This window comes from Melospiza melodia, chromosome 1 (assembly GCF_035770615.1).
Source record: "Melospiza melodia melodia isolate bMelMel2 chromosome 1, bMelMel2.pri, whole genome shotgun sequence".
NCBI classification, from domain to species: Eukaryota; Metazoa; Chordata; class Aves; order Passeriformes; family Passerellidae; genus Melospiza; species Melospiza melodia.
The window spans coordinates 35,830,010-35,849,841 of record NC_086194.1 but is presented as its reverse complement, the minus strand read 5'-3'; the positions used below and the strand labels follow the sequence as shown (position 1 = coordinate 35,849,841).

The window sequence follows — 19,832 nt, the reverse complement described above, 5'->3', positions numbered from 1 at the left end:
TCACCAGAAAGTTCAAGGTCATAATGACGACTCTGGAAAAGGTTGCTGAAATTACAGTCATCATAAAAGTATGAAACACAGAGTTATTGCTTGCAGTCATTAGTGTGCACACATGGAGTCTCTTAAAAACTGAAAACTAGGGAGAGAGTGAGCTGACTTGAATCCCCCATTTCCCATCCTCCTGACTGAGTGTAGATGAAACTGGGCTATAAATTTGTCCAGTGAAAGTAAGGAATGGTAAGATATATGTATGACAACAACTGAGTATTTGCTGTATAAACAAATTTTAAAAGTTGTATCTGGTAGTGCATATGTGTGTGTGTGATATTCTTGTATGCTACCGTGAAGATCTGCTTCTCTTCTTTGCATATAACATACAGTAGAAGGGATTAATGCAGAAAAGCATACAAAATTGGTGGGTAGTAATAATTGATATTAGCAAAGGTAACTGCAGTTGTGTTAGCTGGAGGAAAATAGCCATGAAATACTAGTTTTAACCAAGTCAGATAACTCAGAAGATGCAGGATGTCTGCAGAGAAGGATTATTTCAAATTTTGAAGCTTTGTGATTGACCTTTATGTTTGTTGTAATAAGGTAGCATTCTCTAGTCCTAGCCAATATTGTACATTAAATCAGTGTCCCTGTGTGCTGTATTCTATTTTCCAGTTGAATTGGAACAATTTATCACTTAGCATTAAGTTGAAATTCAGCATTTAGGTACATGGTTGCATATGTCAATTTGAATAGGTGCCTGGAATACTTGCTAAGAAATGATGCCAACCCCGGGATCCGAGACAAGCAAGGGTACAATGCAGTGCATTACTCAGCTGCCTACGGTCATCGCTTGTGTCTTGAACTGGTAAGAGAACAAATCCTGGATGGAAGGTGTCACTGCTGCTCTCACAGGGTGTGCTGCAGAGGCCAGGGCATTCCTCCTCCTTGCCTGTCAGCTGGGTCAATACTGGATTTTCAGTATTTTTAAAAATAATTTTATAATTATAAAAAATAATTATAAAATAACATTATAATTTTCAGCCTCAGTGCAGATAAATTTAAGCATTTGGTATTCCTAAAATAGAAGCAAGGTGAGGAGCTAGGATGCTAGATACTGGCTTTAAAAGATGAAAAATTCTCAGATGACAAGACAACTGGTTGAAGATGTGGGATATTAGGTTTTTTTGTGTCTTAATTTTGCTGGTGGCTGAAATAAAGCAACCACAAGTTATCCCGCTGAGAACTTTTAAGAAATTTCATGAATGTTATTTGAAAGGAGCAAATTAAAATGTCGGGAGAACCTGTAAAGAAAGGGTGACTTATAAAATAGTTCATGCAGTTACAGTAACTAGTGGCCACAGAATAGAATTTCAGATAATAAAGTCATAGTTAGTTTTTTATTGCTCCCTTTACAAAAATATGTGTGCTATTTGATATGCTGTCTTATACAATTTCAGTATTTTTATTGAAATTGCTCTTTTATGTTTAAATGTATTCATACATGAATTTTGGATGTTTTTAATTACAGATTGCAAGTGAAACGCCTCTAGATGTTGTAAGTCTATTATTTTTCACTTTTTAAGTACTGCTATAGAGCAAAAGGGAACATGTAGTTTTAATGATACTGCTTATTTTTTAGACTTATTCAGCCATTTCTTCAATGCATGAATGTATTATTTCATTTCAACTACAGTTTAGATTTAATTGGATTTTACAATTTTAAAATGGGAAATTATTTTTAAGCCATGTAGTTTTTTACTTAAACAGTTGTTTGACCATGCGTGATAATGAAAATGTAATTTGAATGTATTTGGTGTTCTTCAAATATTTTGAATGTTTTAATTCTACTAATGTACTTAATTAAATATGGTCTTGAAGAAGACCCAGAAGTAAAACTTCAGAACACATGTGAAAGTCACAAATAGAAATGTATATACATAGATATTTTAATGCTATAATACTTTTGCTTTTTTTGAGTCCATTTTTTCTCTCTGAGAATTGTTTTCCTGTTCTGAGAAATCCATCCTGCTGTCTGGCCTTTCATATTGTATTCTGCTGACTTTTCACCTAATCAGAATGCTTACTTGGCTGATGTTTGGGGTTTTATTCCTGCTGCTGTTGTCACCCTTCCTTGTCTTCCCTTTGTATTCATTGTTCATATTGCTACTTTAGAAAAAATACTAATTTCAATTTAGTTTCTTATTGAATTATTGCATTATTATGCAAAATTAAACTACTGGGGTTGGAACATGAACATGGGGGATATGTTGCAGTTCATTCAGACTCTAAAATGTTAGAGATCGGGACATCTGTAATTCTATACTATTCTTCCTACTTTTTCTCCTTTATTTTTCAATCTGTGTTTATGGAAAACTGTAGCAGTTATTGCTGAGTGTTTTCAAAGGTGAGGGGGTTTTGCACTCACTCTGACTTTTTCTCTCTAAGCTGATGGAAACATCAGGTACTGACATGCTGAATGACTCAGACAACAGAGCACCTATAAGTCCACTGCATTTAGCTGTAAGTTCTCAGTTCTTTAGTGATGACAGCTCATCTGGTAGCAAACAGTTGCTGCACAGATTTATTCATTTGGATTTTTTCAAAATAGGTTATTAAACAAAATGCAAACATATGTACTAATATTCCTGAATGAGGTATACAGGATGATTCTTGCATTTCACTTGAAATTTGCTTCACAGAACAGCTTTCATGTGGAATCTTCTAATTAAAATCTGTGCTAATGAAACTTTTATAAGACTTATTCTATAAGTAATTATGACTTTTTTAATCATTACATTGTTTTACTCTCTTTATTGTTTACTATGAGAAATGTTTGTCCTCAATACTTCAGGGAAAGTTTGCACAAGGAGTAGTGTAACACAATGATGAAATTCTGTCTATAAAAAATATTCAAAATGCAGAGTAACCAGCTCAATGTGTAGCTTTGATCTTTTCACTGAATTTAAAGCAATTGAAAAACCACTCTATATGTGTATATATATATACACATGTATCTACAAAGTAAAAAATAATCTTTGGTAGTGGTAAATGAAAGCTATTTTACTGCATTCTTATTACAGGTGCTTTTTAAATATTTTATGTAAAAAGCTAAAAGCAATACTTAAGTTTGCTTATGTTCCTCGCTTGAAATAATCTGAGGATGATGTAACTACAACATGAAACGATGAAACATTGTGCAGTAGTCAAAAATACTGGTTTTTATGCAGATTGAAGACATGATTTTCTGGGAGTAGTTGCAGTTGCTGACTGAGGGGATAAAATAGGAAAAAAACCACCAATCTTCTTGCTGAAATTGTGGGGTTTTAAAATTAGTTGTAACTGTTGTAACTACTCATGTGCTGCATCAGTTGCTCTTCTGCATGCTAAAGTAAGGATAGTCTTTTTACAGTTTCATTTATGTAGTTCTGACAAGAAAGGGAAAAATGTTAAGGATGGGAAAATTGAATAATTTTCTTACTCTTGTAGGCCTATCATGGCCACCATCAAGCTCTGGAAGTGCTGGTACAGTCACTGCTGGACCTTGATGTGAGGAATAACAATGGGAGGACACCACTGGATCTTGCTGCCTTTAAGGGACACGTGGAATGTGTAGATGTGCTCATTAATCAGGGAGCATCAATCTTGGTGAAAGATTATGTTGTAAAGAGGACCCCAATTCATGCTGCAGGTATGTGCTAGCTACTAACCTCTAAAATTTTGACTTTTGAAGTGTATAATCTGTTTAGAAGTCTCTGTCATTAATGTTCTAAGAAATAGTATTTAGGGACAGAGGATGACTTTCAAGGTATATATGCTGTGCTGAGAAGCATGTAGCAAGAGAGTTGCAGGCAGGAACCAGGATTAATCCAATAAACCAGTGGAGTCCAAGAGTGCTGTTCCACACTTCCCTCTGGAAGGGTGCATTGTCCTTGTCCATTCAAGTGGCTGTGCTGACAGGTGCAGTGACATGTCCCTGCTTCTCTCCTCATCTTTCACACAGGCCAAACTGCAGCCCCAAATTTAGAAAGGCAAATTGCGTTGCCTGTCTTGGCAGTAAAATGCTTCTAAAAATGACTGGAGTCTTGAAGAATTTTGGCAGTTTGAGAAGAGACATGAAAACTTACTTTGATTTTTTTCCAAGGATTTAAATGACTCCTGAACATTTTCAAAGTAACAGCAAATCCTTTGCAGTGTTTTCTTGCTGACTTTCCTAGAAAACATCTCTAGGCCTGCCTTTCTCCGAGTCTAGAATCCACACTAGAGTCTTTTTTTTCCCTCGCATTAAAAATAGGCTTATTAAATTTGGCATTTATAGTAATGGCATTACAGAAGTGTTGCAGTTAAAAAGAGCATTATGTACAAAACATCATCATTCTTGACAACTTGTTTTGTTGTCCATGAGCACAAGCTGCATTATGCTATTTGATTGAGCTTTCCTAACTTGTGTTAGCATGTCTGTCAGCTACAGAAACATGAATTGTCGCTGTGCTTGTGTGAGCTGAATACTGCAGCTGTAGATCAGAAATAATTTCCCTTCCAAGAAGCAATCATTTTATCTTTCATGAGTTGCATTTAAATGAGATTTCTCAATTTTCTGTTTGTTCATTTTCCTTTTTTTTTAACTGCTTGGTTTATTACATCTATGCATTACATTTCCTTCCCCTTTCTAAATGTGATTTTCATTATTATTTTATAACTATGTGCACGCTACACTTGCTAACAAAATCTGACTATGATTTGCTAGGTATGTGTTTCCCAGTGCCTTAAAGCAAGCAAAAATTACGCTAATTCTGATATTTTAATATTCCTTCTTTTGTGTGTTGTATAAGCATATATTCCAATTACTTTTAATATATGCAACCTCCTTAACATATATATACATAAAATCTGTTGGCAGTTGATAGTTGGAATCAGTGGTTTCTAACACTGTACAGTTGAGAATACCTGATTTCTGAAACTTTCTAGTATTCATATTTTAATTTAAGTTATAACAATGGTAAAATTGTACAGTGGGTTTTTAAGCTAATGGGCTTTAGTCTGAGCAGATAGGTTGCCATTCTGTTTGAGCTCTCTACTCAAAGGCAATTCATGTAAACCCCATATTTTTATAATGTTTTACAGCTACAAATGGTCATTCAGAATGTTTGCGGCTATTGATAGGAAATGCAGAGCCACAGAATGCAGTGGACATTCAAGATGGAAATGGACAGTGAGTTTAAATGATGGACATTCTGTTCTACACAAGTCATTGCATTTTGTAAAAGAAAAAACTAAATACTTTACAGTAATTATTTTTAACTTGTTTTAAAAGAAAATTATTGCAATAAACATGAAGTTGAGAGTGAAAAATGTTCAGTGGAGGAAACTAGAATGTGTCTTACTGCCCAGATGCTGAGAAAATGGATTCTAGTTAATTAATCAGGACTTCTGAACTGGGGCATGTTACTTTATTTTCTCAAATCTAAAAAGCAAATGAGTGGAAGGTCATTGATGATGTAAATCTTAACAGTGTTGAGTGCAAGGATAGCAGTTGTTGTGCTTGAACTGAGTGCTAGTCTGTTAAATTTCCAAGTGTAGATTTCCACTTTATTTCTGTCTCTGCTTAGGACTCCTCTGATGTTGTCAGTTCTCAATGGGCACACCGACTGTGTTTATTCACTCCTTAACAAAGGAGCAAATGTAGATGCCAAAGATAAGTGGGGAAGGACAGCATTACACAGAGGGGTAAGAGAATATTCCCTTTCTTTTATTTCCAGTTTCCTACATGTTAATTTCAAATAAAGACTTAATATGTAGTGTTAATTAATGCCTCATTATTCTCATCTCGCCATTTTAATTTTTAATTGAATTTTTAGTTGCATTTGAAGGGTGTATTCTGCCTGTTTGCTACCCTCAAAATTCCTTTTGATTTCTACAACCTCCTGATCTTGCTGTAAAGTGTTGACTGGAGAGGTCATAGAGTACAGTTTTTTGTTGGGGGGAAGGTAGGGTTAATAGGAGGAAGAAAAGCATGATACGTGCCACGTGCCAAATATTTTGTTTATCGTATCTGCCAGATAAGACAATTGAATGAGCCCAAGAGATTAGTAGTTCATTCAGTGTTATTCCAAGAAAATATTCTGACATGAGTATTATAATACATTGCTATTTTCCCAACAGAATGTCTGTTTTTAGGAATAAAAATAGCAACTTATTTTGCTTATTTTGTTAGGCCTTAAAAAATGCAAGAATTTGCCTGAGGTTTGCTTGCTTGGGTTCTACACCTCGGCTTACATACATGAATATTTCCAAACTGGCCCTTTCCTGTGTCTCTCCCAGGCAGTTACTGGGCACGAGGAATGTGTGGAAGCCCTGCTCCAGCACGGTGCCAAGTGCTTGCTGCGGGACTGCCGGGGCCGCACGCCCATCCACCTGTCGGCGGCGTGCGGCCACATCGGCGTGCTGGGCGCTCTGCTGCAGGCGGCCGCCGCTGGGGACGCCGCCCCTGCCATGGCAGACAATCACGGCTACACATCGCTGCACTGGGCCTGCTACAACGGTAAATGCATCCAAATGCAGCTCCACATTTATTTATTGGTATTGGGGTAGATGGATTAGTAACTTCATATTCATACAAAAGCAACATCATCTTCCAGTTCCTTTCAGTGAATGAGAGAAAATGACAGGATATCTTGTAGAGGAATTGTTATGGATACGAACGAGGCCAAACTTTCTCCAGAGAAAGAGGTTCTCATTTATTAAAATAGCTACAAGGAATGGAGTGCCCAGGATAAGCCCAGGCACCCACACAGCGAGCCAAAAACCAAACAGTGCGCTGATCCCAAGTGCACGGGCTTCTCCCAAACAAAAAGTATTGCAAAAGAAGAAGAACCCTGACCCAGCCGAACTCCCCGCATTTATAGTTCCCCTCGAGTCCAGGATTGGTGCACTTTGGATCCTCATGATGATTGGTCCATTTCCAGGCTTCTCATTGGTCTTTACCGCCATTCATTCTGGACCAATCGTTTCTGCAGGGCTTCGAATGATTGGTCAGATGTTTCATCCAATCTCTCTTCGACCTTGCCTTGCCCCGTCAGACCCCTGTTTCACCAAACCCTGGACCCTTCTAGCACATTCTAATAAGCCCCTCCCCTTTAACATAATACAAATAGTAGAACATAATTAATACAATATAATTGAACTATATCCTATTTTAACTTAACTTTTACCTATAACAAATGTATTAACATCTAATACGTAAGAGATGTTTACTTTTGTCCTACATTTTTGTCATATACTATCTTAGGTTTATGTCTCAAGAAGTCTTTAAATAAATTCAGCATAATACTTTTGAATACAAATGTGTCACACACATCCCAAAAAACAACTTTCATAAGGAGGAATGGTTTCAGGTTAAATCTATATTAAACTTGCTTCATATCAAATATGGTACGCATAAGAATCTCAAGTATATAAAAGTGATTCAATAAGAATTTTTTTTTCTTCTTCACTGATATTTTTCATGGATTTGAGAGTGAGGGAGACCTTAAAATGTAGGAAAATCATTCAGCACCTTTGCTAAAGATGTGTTCATTTAGAACATAGTAGAGGTTGTTTTTTATTTCATCTTTGAATGACATGATAGAGAAAAACCAAGAAGTAAGAGATTAAACCTTCATTTCACCAATTATTATTAAGTGAATAACTACTGAGCTGATGCAGCTGGGTGATAATTTCAACTAAATATGGAACAAAAATAAACCTCAAATGGTGGAGTTGTTTTCATGGAGACAAAGTGATGAATGTACAGAAGAGTTTGCAATGCAGAGGTGTAAAGAATTCAATTAGGTGTTCTGGGTGTTCTTCAGACAGCGTGAGGTATCTTAGAAATTTCATCAAGTTTACAGTATTACATGTCAGTTTGATTTTCAGGATTCCAAGATTGTATTGGTACCTAAATGTTGAATATTCAGCCCTGTTGAATATAACCAGTCTTTGTTTTAAATTTTCAAATACAATACTGCTTAATCTAATTTAGATACATATTTTTCATTGTAAGCTATAGTTAGACCTTTTCTCTTCTTTTCAATACCTAACTCTTACATTTGCTTTAGGTCACGACAGTTGTGTAGAGCTGCTCCTGGAACAGGAAGTTTTTCAGAAAATGGAAGGAAATTCTTTCAGTCCCTTGCATTGTGCTGTGTAAGGAAGTACAAAATTATTCTTCATAAATTTCATTGCTGTATTTAACAAAAGATTTATCATTCTGTAAATAACAGTCTGTTTAATTCATTATAGGATAAATGACAATGAAGGTGCTGCAGAAATGTTAATTGATACACTAGGTGGGGGTATTGTAAATTCAACAGATTCAAAAGGAAGGTAAGTGTGCAAATGCAGAAGGAATGTCTGTAATGTCATACAGTGGCTGTGTCTAATTCTTCAGTCATTTGGGGGGGTTTGTATTTACTACTTAATGTTAATTCCTCAGTTTCCCATTTTATTCTTTGAAGGTTTTTGTTTTATTCGGTGCTAGAAATAAATTTTAGATTTTTTAAATCCTGTTCTTATTCAGTAAACTTGAATTGACTTTTTATTATACAGGCAACTTAGAGTACGTTTTAAATGTTTTCATTTTGTGGATAGAGCTTTATGCATCTTTTATTTTTTCTGAATCAAATTGTATCTCTATTATAAACTGTGTGGGTGGCATTAGTTGAACCTGGAAAGGGACTTTTATAAAGGCAGCAGTCACAACTCCAGCAGTACTGATTGCAAAGGATCAGTGGGAGAGACTGCAGAGTCTTTTTTATTTGTAGGATCACAGGCAGGGATGCCCCTGTGGATACAGTAGAAAGCATGGCTGAACATGGCCATATTGTCTTTTGATCTGTTGTAGAACACCTCTGCATGCAGCAGCTTTTACAGATCACGTTGAGTGTCTACAGCTTCTGCTTGGTCACAGTGCTCAAGTAAATGCTGTAGATTCTTCTGGGAAAACACCTTTAATGATGGCTGCAGAAAATGGACAGACGAATACAGTTGGTAAAGAGAAAGCTTTATGTATTTCTGCTCTTAGCTCTGTTAATCTTACTGTGGGTGAAGTAGCCTTACAGTTCATGTTCTTGTGAATATATTTTGCCAAAACTCTGTTTTCATTTTCCCGTTTGGATTTTAAGGAATATGTTTTTAGTTAATAAAAGTCTTTATTTCCCCAGAGGTGCTGGTTAGCAGTGCTAAGGCTGATCTGACTTTGCAAGACAATTCTAAGAACACAGCACTCCATTTGGCTTGCAGCAAGGTGTGTGCACAGTCTGACTTATCAGTGCTGAGCTTTGTGTTATCGAGCACTGTTTGAAAGTATTGTTACTTTGAGAAAACACTCAAAGCAATTTGTGAGGAATATTTGTTATGTGACAGATGTTTGTTCTGTGTTAAGGGTCATGAAACTAGTGCCTTGTTAATCCTGGAGAAGATTACAGATAGAAACCTCATCAACGCCACCAACGCAGCCTTGCAAACGTACGTATCACAGGGACCGTGTTTGAAAGATGAGTTCTTGGTGTGTATCTTGCTCATAAAGAGGAATATTTTTCAGATTTTTTTTCAACCTCATTGAATTGAACCTCAACTGTTTATAGGTACCAAGAGTTGAACCAGTTTGGAATTGAAAGGGTGTTTTGCTCATACTTACAGCTCTGGATGTTTGTTTTTTTCTCGTGGGTGAATAGAATGAAAAGTAAAACATTATTGTGATTTGTGTGTGGAGTTACTGCAATCCACTGAGATTACTTGTAAACTGAGATTTTTCTATTTTAAAAATTATCCAGTTTTTCAATTAAAAACCACTTCATTTAACAACTTGAGGCAAACTAAGACTTGGTCTTCAAAGTCTTAGCTATCTACTTTATAAAAAATAACTGCCTGAAGTGTGCTTTTACTCTTCAGCATGCTTTCTGTTTGATGCTTCAAGGGTGAAACGTTATTGTCTATTAAATATCATGGAGAATACACTATTCTTAAATCTTCCTGAAGATGGTCTCTCAAATAGAATTAAATCTATTTGGTTAGCCTAAATCACAAGGAAACCTTAGAAATGTGTGGTATGTCATACCAATCAAGATGGGCTACTAAAATGACTCTAATGCATTTTTTTTCCTTTTGGAGAATGGGTTTGTGTTCAGGGAATACTTGGCACACAACGTGTAGCTGAGTTATGCACATGAATTATTAGACTGCTTTAGTAATGGTATCACAGACCATTTAGGGGGGAAAAAAAGCCAAAAAAACACCAAAAAACACTCCACACTGGAACTTGTAAGCAACTCACATATTATTCTGGCCTTACATCCCTTCTGGAATCTTGCCATATTCAAGCTCATACAGACCTTCCAAGTATTCCCTGAGACCTGCTTGAATTAAGGAGTTAAAATAGTAAGAATTCTTCCTTTGCTTTTGCTGCTCACCATGGTGCACCTCAGGCAGCATGAAATAACTAGAAAGCAGGAAAGGATTGATTGCCTCATTTCTGGCTTGAAACAAGGATGTCTTGGGAGAAGGAAAAGCAAAAAGGAGATGGGAACAGATGTGGGAAAGTATGCTACCACAGGCTCATGTAATTCCACCCACATGCCTTGGCTCAAATAGTTTGATCAAGAGATGTCATGGGATAAAATAGGTACACATTTGCACCTCTATAAAGTGTTTATATAAATTGCAAGGTTTTAACTTGTTGTTTAAACAATACTGCTTTAGCAAATATTTAATAACTAAATTGACTTTCTGAACAGCTTAAACAAAGTCCTTCTTTGTGGCAAGATAAGCATTAAAATTGTTGGTCTCTACATTAAAATTACTTTAATTACAGTACATTTTTCAGTATATCTGTGGGGTGTGGTAATTCTTGCATTTTTAATACTTTAAGGCAAGCACCATAGATACAGCTGCTCCTGTTTGTATCTTTTGCATTTCTGATATATAAGTAAGGCATTTGTTTCCAGCTTATAATTAATTCAAACAACTTCAGGAATCTTAGAATGAATGAAGAGCAATATAAAGCAGAAGGGAAGTAAGCTGATAATTCTGTTTCCTGCTGCGTGATGATAAAGTTTTATTTAAGCCAATGGGAACCAGTTTTGAAAATCTGTTGCATTTGAAAAAGATACAGTTAGAATATTTGAGATAAAAGTACACTTTTCTTTATAGAGCAAGTCGACACAAAATTGATTTACGGTTAGTAGTTTGAGGTTTTGAAAAGTAATCTGCTTTTGTTGCTTCATGCATTATACTGTGAAATATTTTTTAATCTCTAATCACAATGGAATATAGTGGTTTCTAGAAGGCAGATTGATGAAGTGTTTCTGCATCTCTTATGGATATTTACATGAAGTAGCAAAGGGCTGCCATTCTGCTGTAGAGCTCCAGTGAGTGATGGCAGTGATATGCAGTTACTCTCACATGTGACACTATCTGTTACAGCAGTTGAGTGGGGGATTTATCAGCAGTAGGGTGCCAAGTGTTTCTGACTTTTTAACATGATAAACTCCATAAGCAGGCACATCTTTACTAGCAGCTGCTTCCTCCCTGTGTGCTGCCATGGAAAGAATAAAGTTCACAATTGGTATTTTAGAGTTTCTTTGCAATAAGAAAAGAGATTTGCTGAGTTTTCCATCTTAGTTATTACATGTACAATATTTGTATAATGTGTAAATAACATAGAAGTATAAGTATTACATTTAACTAGATGTAAGCTACCTATCTTACTTCATGACTTGTTCTAAGGTTTATATATGAGTTTGCTTGTCTTCACAGACCTCTGCATGTTGCTGCTCGAAATGGACTAACGGTTGTAGTTCAAGAGCTTTTAGGGAAGGGAGCAAGTGTACTTGCTGTAGATGAAAATGGTAAGAAAAATCTAACTTTGTTTTCCTGTAAGGAACTGTGCTTCTAAACTCAACTCCTTCAAAAACAGTAACTGTGGAAACTCCAGATGAGCCTTGCAGTAGGTTGCCCTCACAGAAAAAAATGCGTTGCTGGTGGATCATTTTAGCAAAGCAGCAGAAGTAGGGAGAGTGAAAACTTTGAGAACGATGCAGGTCACAGCACAGAAAAGTTTGGCTTGCATTTGTAGTTCTATGATGCACTATAAAAGTAGTTTTATGATGCACCTATAAATGCACTAGCTTTGGCATACCAAAAATGGTCAGAAAAACATAATGCTCAAAGTAAAATATAACTTTCAGCTGTTAAGCTGGATTGAATTGCTATTTGTTTTGTCACAGTAGGTATATTGGTGTTAGCTTTTAAAAGCTAGTATGATTTACAGCTCACAGTTACTGCTCTCAAGCTTCTGGCTCTTCAGAGTTTTTGGCACTTAGAAGTAAGAAGTAACTGCTTTATCATGAGAATAAATCCTACATCTTGTAAAACAAAAGAAAATTAGATTTACTGACTAATTCACATGTTTTCATATAAGATATCTGTGGTCCTCTTAAGCTGTGCTTTTGAAAGTGTAAGGCTCTGTCACTTATGCCATAAAAGCGGGAGCTGGGATCTGGGGAGGGGTGAAGCAATGGATTGTTTGCTTTTTGACTTTGTTTGGGTTTGTTTGTTATTTTTTATTCCAAAAGTGATGTGCCTAATTAATAGTTCTAATTATATTTCCAGATTGGAAATTTTTTCCTCTTTTAATGTTCGCTGTGACTTTCTCTGTGTGTTTCTCAAATTACACCGCTTCAAGTAACATGGGTGACTTAAAGATCATTCCTTGCCTAAAATAGGGCACAAGAGTAAGTGCTAAAAGAAACTCCCTCAAATGAAAAGATAAAAAGATATATCTTTTTTTTATTTTTGCTTCTCATCACATGTATGCTGACTGGAGACATTTGCATTTTTGTGGGCTTCTCATATACAGCCAGCCAGTCCCTTGTTAGGATGGATCTTTGACATAACAGAGGAAAACATTTGAATCAAAGTACCCTGGCAGCCTGGGGATCTAAAAATCTTCTTTTTTATTCCGCTCACATTTTAAATTTTAAAGTAAGTCTGAGCACTGTCTAATATTTTTCCTTACTGTGGTTCTTTCTAATAGCAGTTGCTTTGTTTATACAATTTTAAGCAGCCTTGAGACTATATCAAGCAGCCTTGATGGATTCTTTTTCTGACTGAAGAAATAGGCAGTGAAATATTTTGGATCACAACACTGACATTCTCTTACTTCAGCGTAGTCCAGATAAGTTCAGTGATCTGCCAAACAAGATTGGCATTTCATACAGAATTAGATGAGAAGGGAGTTTAATTTTAGTTTTAGAAAGTTTTAGTGTTTTACATGGAACCTCTCTTGGTTCCTTATATGGAACATGTAACCAGCAGAGCCTCAGATGTTATGGAGTGATGATCCACTTTTTGGTTTTGAATTTGTCCTTCCTGTAAAAGCTACATTGACTTTTTGCAAGCAATCTCTATTTGTATCTATAGCTGTATAAATTGAGTCTTCTGCTGCTATATCTGAGCATTATTGAAAAACGTGAGCTTTGAAAAAAAACAGCATCACTCCAGTTACCTGCATTTCAGTTTATAAATAGTTTATAAGATTTTTAAAATTCTGAATTTGAAGTCACACTGCTTTTGTCATAGAGCATCTCTTAAAATGGTGAGATCATTTTTGTTTAAGAACTAATGTCAGTAGAAAAAATTTAATCCTCTTGGTTCTTAATAGATTAAATGCAGCTGAAACAGCAAATTTACTCTCCAGTATACTTCCCCAAAGTGGTCGTGTTGAGGGTTCATTCTCAGCTCTGTATCAGTTCTTATTCAAATTTCTTTTTATTTTCCCCATTTTTCTGCACCAGTCATGATGAAACTGCCATCACCTTCATCTACAAAATTCTGTTGAATTGGACATTATTAATGCAAATTTGCCCATCTTAAATGAAATTATTGGCTTTTTCTTTCATTTGATACCAAATGAAGTTTTGTCACTCAATCAACGTTTCAGGAGGGTTTCTTTGCGTGTTTTGTTTTGTAGTGGAGTTTTTTCCCTGAGTATTTAACTTGTATTTTGGTTTATACTGGAGATGTCCAGTTTTCTGGAAGGAATTTTTCTGCAAGTTGTTATAAGATGACTTCTGTCTCAGACTCTCATCTCTTTCCCAGTGCTAATACCTCATTCAGTTGATCTTGAGAACTCTCATTGCACTGACCACATCACCAACCCTCTGATTTTCCTGTGGACACCTTCCTGGCAACTTTCAAGGCCCAGGGGAGGGAGCAGCTCTGCATATGAGCAGGGGGAGCCTCAGCCTTAAGTCAGGGTCCATCATGCAGACCTTTGTTTTTTGTTGTGCAAGGATGCTGCCCCAAGTCACTCTACTTCTATTGCCCCATCTACAAATGAAGATAGTCAATATTTTGTTGTTGTTGTTGTTCTGTGAAGCCTTGCACAGGTATAAGTGCAGATTATGAGGACCATTACAGGAGAGCTGAGATAAGAGTATTTCAATGGAGTCAGTTCATTTACCAACATCATCTTCAAAGGAAATATAAAGTATTTATATCTGCTGTTTCCCTGGCTTATGAATTATCACTCTGCAGTTAAGTGTCATAAAATTACAATTTGTTCTTATAAATTTGAATTTGATATAGTGGAGTTAATATAAGTTAATGTGGTGGAGGACACAGATGTCAGTCTTCTGTGGTGTAAGCAGTTACTTCATCTTGCTATGTCTAAGGCAGGAATAAAACTGGGGTATTTCATTCCTGCTTATGAAAGCCAGGAGCTTGAGATCTTCAATTGTGTATTAATTATAAACACAGTTTTTAGAGAACAGAGAACTTTTAACAGAAGCAAGTATTTTGTTTAATCCTTACATTGACCTTTTTATGATGAACTGGGATGCACTGCTCCAGAAGGAACATGAGTATTCAAGACCCTAGAAGTCTTTAAAAGGGGGGAGGGGGGAAGGGGTCAAACAAACAAACAAAGAAATAAAACCCTTAAAATAGCAGATGACTGCTTGTTTTTCTTCTTTGAACTTTTATCAAGTCACATTAGTGAAAGGAATGGTATTGAATATGACCAGCTTTAATAAACTTTGTGTGTCATCTTACCTTCACACAACCTCCAGCAACCGTAGATGTAAATGGTGTGCATCTGAGTATCAGTTCTGAGCCTTCTGTTCTGCCTTACATGCCTGAAATGCAGTCATGATCCAGGTGTGGCGAGCCCTGGCCCTTGCTTCTGAATCCTCTCAAAATGTATCTCTTCTGCAGACTGTCACTGTTAACTCTGAGCTGTTTAAGTGCTGTGGTACCTAACTAACAATGAAACCATCCGCTGCGCTGCACTTCTGTACGGCCCTATCGCATGGTCAGCTGGTGCGTTCTGTGCTTGACTTCTCTGTGTTTCCTTGGATTGTGTGCTCCTTTGGGCAGGGACTCTTGTCTTGCTCTGTTCAAAGCATCAAGCACAAGGTCTGTCCTGAGTGAGAAATAGTTCAATTGTCCTGAGTGAAAAATAGCTCAATAGACTGTCCCCTGCTTGCTGTTTTCTTGATTTCTAGCTACAGTTATTTTCCATAATGTGCTTACTGGTTTAATACCTATGTGCAGTTGTACAATACAGTAACTGCTCCTGAGCTCTAGCCTAAAACTTGATCTGGACCTACTTCTAAAATAAAGATGATTCCTTTGAAGTAGTTGAAACACTTGCTGGTAGAATGAGGATTGCCTTGTTTTCCCTGCCTTCCTAAAGTCTGGATAGAAGTCTATCATGCACTTTGAATTAAAGCCATCTATTATTGAAAATTACTTGGGTGCTTTTTACTTGGATGTTGTACACCTTGAACTTGTGGACTACAAGGTAGTGCAGGACTTCAGACTCCCAAATGTACCTGAATATGAATCTTCCTGTTGAGCTCATTGTGGGCATTTCTGTCCCACACAGTGAGAGATGCTGCAGGGTGGAGCGAGGGAGGGGAACCTTTCCTGCTCTTGGCATCAGAATTAGCTGTGATCTGTGGTGGTACTTAGGAGACTGCCCTGCTTTTTGAGCTGCCAGTGGCACCAGCAAGGACAGTCCCTTGGTGCTGTAGATGCACTGAGACCTGTGCCAGACCTCGCCCTCAGGCGCCATCCGAATGGCTACGCCTGAGACAGGAGCAGTGCACGGATCTCTGCTGAGAATTTGAAGCATTTTCCTTGACATTGAATGAATAGAGGCAAGTACACAGAGAAGGGGAAGCTGCAGAAGGAACAGTGGTGGAGGATTATTAGAGCCACAGAAACCCAGAAGAGATGTCACAGCTACGTGACCTGACTGCAAATCATTCCACAGCCTGAGACCTCCTGCATTTGGGGGTTGTCACAGCAGCAATGCCTGGCAGAAGTTTGGTTGGACCATTTGGGCAACCAAGTGGTCTCCCTGCAAGTTCTAGCCTGCTAACCCAGCTGGCATTTACTCAAACTTCTCTGGATTTCTTAATTGATACCGTGCAAACAGAAATCAGGCATTGGCTTTATAATTTATATTATTGAATATTGTAATGAAGTATATTACACTATTGTGATGAAGTAATTACACTCTGCCTTTTCAATTGACTGGCCTTGATCCTTTAGCCAGCTTGTTATTGAGATAGCACAGTGTTATTGAAGTGCCTGTCTGTGATGAACAGCTATGGTGGAGATGCTGGATGAAGAACTGTTTGAGCTGTAGTTTGTGCAGTAGCTCTTTAGTGAATGCTCTGTATCCTTGCTGGCTGCTTTTAGTTGTCTGTCCTCAGCCAGGTGACTTCCTCACCATTTTCAGATCTGGGCTTTTCTCACTGGCCTAGAGTGTTTGGCTCTGCTTAACAAAGCAATTACATCTTTTTTGCAAAGCCCATTAATTTCAAGATTGTTTTTGTAATAAGAAGTTTAAAAATCCTAATTGATAATGCGTTTATTTCATTTTTTTTTTTGTTTTTTAAACAGTGCGGAGCTAAGCAATGTAAAATACCTTTACAGCTGAAAGGCTGTATGAACTTGGAGAAATTTGTCCGTTGTCTTTATTTTAAATGAAAGTTTTGTTTTCTCTCGATGCGCAGGTTACACGCCGGCGTTGGCCTGCGCGCCCAACAAGGACGTGGCCGATTGCCTGGCGCTCATCCTGGCCACCATGATGCCTGTTTCATCGAGCAGCACATTGCCCTCCCTCACCTTCAATGCCATTAATCATTACACCAACACCTCAAAAACTGTCACCTTCGATTCCTTGCCAATCATGAGGAGCGACCACAGCTCCTACTGTACTTTCAACAACATTGGCAGGGAAGGTGGCTACCCCTACGCAGAAGAAGATGAGCTCAATGACTCAGATTCTGAGACCTATTAGAAGATGCTTTTTGTAGGTCTGAGTGAACCCTCATGCTGGAAGGTCAGACTCGTGCTATCAGAAAGCTGTTGCTGTTTGAATACAGAAGGAGGACACACCTTTGAGAAGATGTTTTTTATTGTGGTTACATATAAAAAAAATCTGTGAGACTCTAGGAAGATTTTTAGGAGCATATTTTGCAGAAGAAGCATAAATTCTTGAATAAGTACTTTGAATCCATGGCAAAAAAAAAAAAAAAAAAAAAGAATGTCAAAACTGTTTTATTTAACTGTATTCTACCATTCTGTTTCTGGTGCCGGGAGTAATTCCTGCAGACTGGGCACCCAACTTGGTGTAAATGAACAAGACAAAGGATTCAGATGCTAGATTCAGATGCTCTCAATAAACCTAAAACCATTTTGAAGGCAATAAATGAGTTTGGTACAGTAGGCATTGTTTGTGCTGCAAATTGCCAAAGGACCAAATAACTTAAAGATTTTTTTAATTAAATGCGTTTTTGTGAAAACTGGAATAGGTTATTTGAGAAGTTATTTCAACCAAACCTTAATTACTTCTGGAAAAGAAGCTTAGATTTGGGTTTAAATGTTGAATTTTATTTTTTTTTAATCATCTGAAAGCCTTCCGACACTATTAAATGTACCATAAAAGAAAGCAGATGTGCTTTTAAGTTTTATTTTTTTTTCTTTTAGGTGAAATGAAAATGATCTCTCATACTTTTATAATACTAAAATTAAACCAGCTAACAAGGTGAAGTCAGGGTGAAAAATGTACAGTGTAATAAGGGAAGGAAGGGGTGGGAGATGTGGGAGGGAAGAAGTAATTGTTGCACAGTTACAGATTTTTTTTTAACTTTTGGGTTTTGGATGGAATTTTTCTTAATTTAAAAATACATTAATAACTTGCAAACTATGAAACTGCATAAAACATTGAATTGAAATGTCTTGATAACCCTGTTGTGACTGAGAGTTCTTTTCAGTAATTTATCTACTTCCTTACATCATAAAATTGTATGTAAGATTAAAATTGTATATCCCTGTCACCTTTTTTTAATCCCAGATTAACAAGGGGGGAGGGAGGAGGGGAGGTGAATTTAAGAGTATATTTCCCTATTAGAGAAAAAAGTACAGTGTCTGGTCTGTGGGAAGAGCTGTGTATCTTTGTTGTGCTCCATTTAGAAAATAAACAGCAGAAACAGGTCCCTGTAATGTAGTTCAGACTTGCCCAATTTTTTTTTTATTTATAACAGACTACTGTGGTTTTTTTAATTGCCTGAAGAATGAAAAACTGACATAAGTAAGCTGAAGTTTTGTCTGTTAAATATGAAGTTACTTTATTTGGCTCTGCTTTAACTATAACTGTTACTTTCAAGTGAATTTGTTTATGTACATGCAAGGAATCCTTGCGTGTCCTGGCAAAGTACAAAATAAATTACTACAAACTGATTCCAATTTCATTTTTATCCTTTTTTTGTATTGTGAAACTGGAAATCTTTGATATTGTAAATTAACAGCTGCTTTTCTGAACATAGTGTGGAAACATGGGACAATATTTTGATCTATTTGATAATTTTGTGGGGTTTTTGAAGAATTAAGCATGTACATAGAAATAGTGACTGCTTGAATACTGTATTTACCTGCACTCTTTCAGTACTTCAAGATTCCTGTATATTTTACAGAGTATAATAAAACCAAAATGTGAGTTCTACTAATGAATAATTTATTTGTATGTACTAAGAATTAATGACAAAGTCTCTTGTCGAGCTGTTGGAGTTTATAAAATCTCCACGAAGATTTGCCAGCATTTTAATTCTAAAGCGAAGGTGAGCTACTTAAAATAATTTTGAATATTACTTCATTATTCCTTCAGGCTTCCTTATAAATACTGCTTTCTTAACCATTTGTGCCTGTGTCCACTGTTTGTCTGTGAGCAGAGTTAGAGGACTTCAGGGAGGTGGTGATTTCTGTGCTCTCCTCCCTCTGAATCTCCCACATGTGTGGCTCTGTGGCAGCGATGTTTGTGCCACGGGCAGCACTCACAAGATCCAAATGGGCCTGTCTTGGGATTCACTGCAACCATTTCCATTCCAAGGCTGAAGCAACGTGGACCCATTTTTTCCTCAAATGCTTGTGGGAAACCTGATGAGAACGCCAAGTGGTGAGGCAGTTATTTAAAAGGTAACAGCTGCATGTTTCTGTCCATGAAACTATCTGATGTTAATTCAAAAGCACTGTGGAAGGATGATATTAATAGGCCTTTATTATCTGTGCTGGCCTCTGTCTGACTTGGAGATGACCTGGTATCTCTGTGTGGTGTCTGTAGCCATAGGGCACAAACTATACAGGGGACACTCCTGTCCTGCTGGGAAAATTGTAGTGCAGTAGAGGCTGGGTGACAGAGGAGGAAAAGCTCACATGGCATTGGTTTGTTGAAAAGTCAAAGATTTGAATATGGAATACAGAGACACACAGAAAACAGTACTGTTGAACGTTTT

At 37.0% G+C, this 19,832-nt stretch overlaps 1 protein-coding gene across 4 annotated transcripts in view; it reads left to right on the top strand.

The window, feature by feature from the left end:
• Nucleotides 1-19,045, top strand: part of ANKRD28 (ankyrin repeat domain 28) — a 119,674-nt gene extending 100,629 nt beyond the window's left edge. For 3 of the 4 annotated variants that reach the window (XM_063153964.1, XM_063153956.1, XM_063153947.1), the window contains 14 exons: nucleotides 748-859; nucleotides 1,523-1,549; nucleotides 2,440-2,514; nucleotides 3,481-3,682; nucleotides 5,116-5,203; nucleotides 5,601-5,718; nucleotides 6,313-6,532; nucleotides 8,088-8,175; nucleotides 8,272-8,355; nucleotides 8,873-9,018; nucleotides 9,192-9,274; nucleotides 9,413-9,495; nucleotides 11,785-11,876; nucleotides 17,055-19,045. In XM_063153964.1, coding sequence (XP_063010034.1) covers nucleotides 748-859; nucleotides 1,523-1,549; nucleotides 2,440-2,514; nucleotides 3,481-3,682; nucleotides 5,116-5,203; nucleotides 5,601-5,718; nucleotides 6,313-6,532; nucleotides 8,088-8,175; nucleotides 8,272-8,355; nucleotides 8,873-9,018; nucleotides 9,192-9,274; nucleotides 9,413-9,495; nucleotides 11,785-11,876; nucleotides 17,055-17,341 — 1,705 coding nt within the window. In that variant the 3' untranslated portion in view covers nucleotides 17,342-19,045. Of the gene's footprint in view, nucleotides 1-747; nucleotides 860-1,522; nucleotides 1,550-2,439; nucleotides 2,515-3,480; nucleotides 3,683-5,115; nucleotides 5,204-5,600; nucleotides 5,719-6,312; nucleotides 6,533-8,087; nucleotides 8,176-8,271; nucleotides 8,356-8,872; nucleotides 9,019-9,191; nucleotides 9,275-9,412; nucleotides 9,496-11,784; nucleotides 11,877-15,243; nucleotides 15,349-17,054 lie in introns of all 4 variants that reach the window. The other variant, XR_010027507.1, reaches the window with a different exon arrangement.
• The last annotated feature ends 787 nt before the right edge of the window (nucleotides 19,046-19,832 follow it).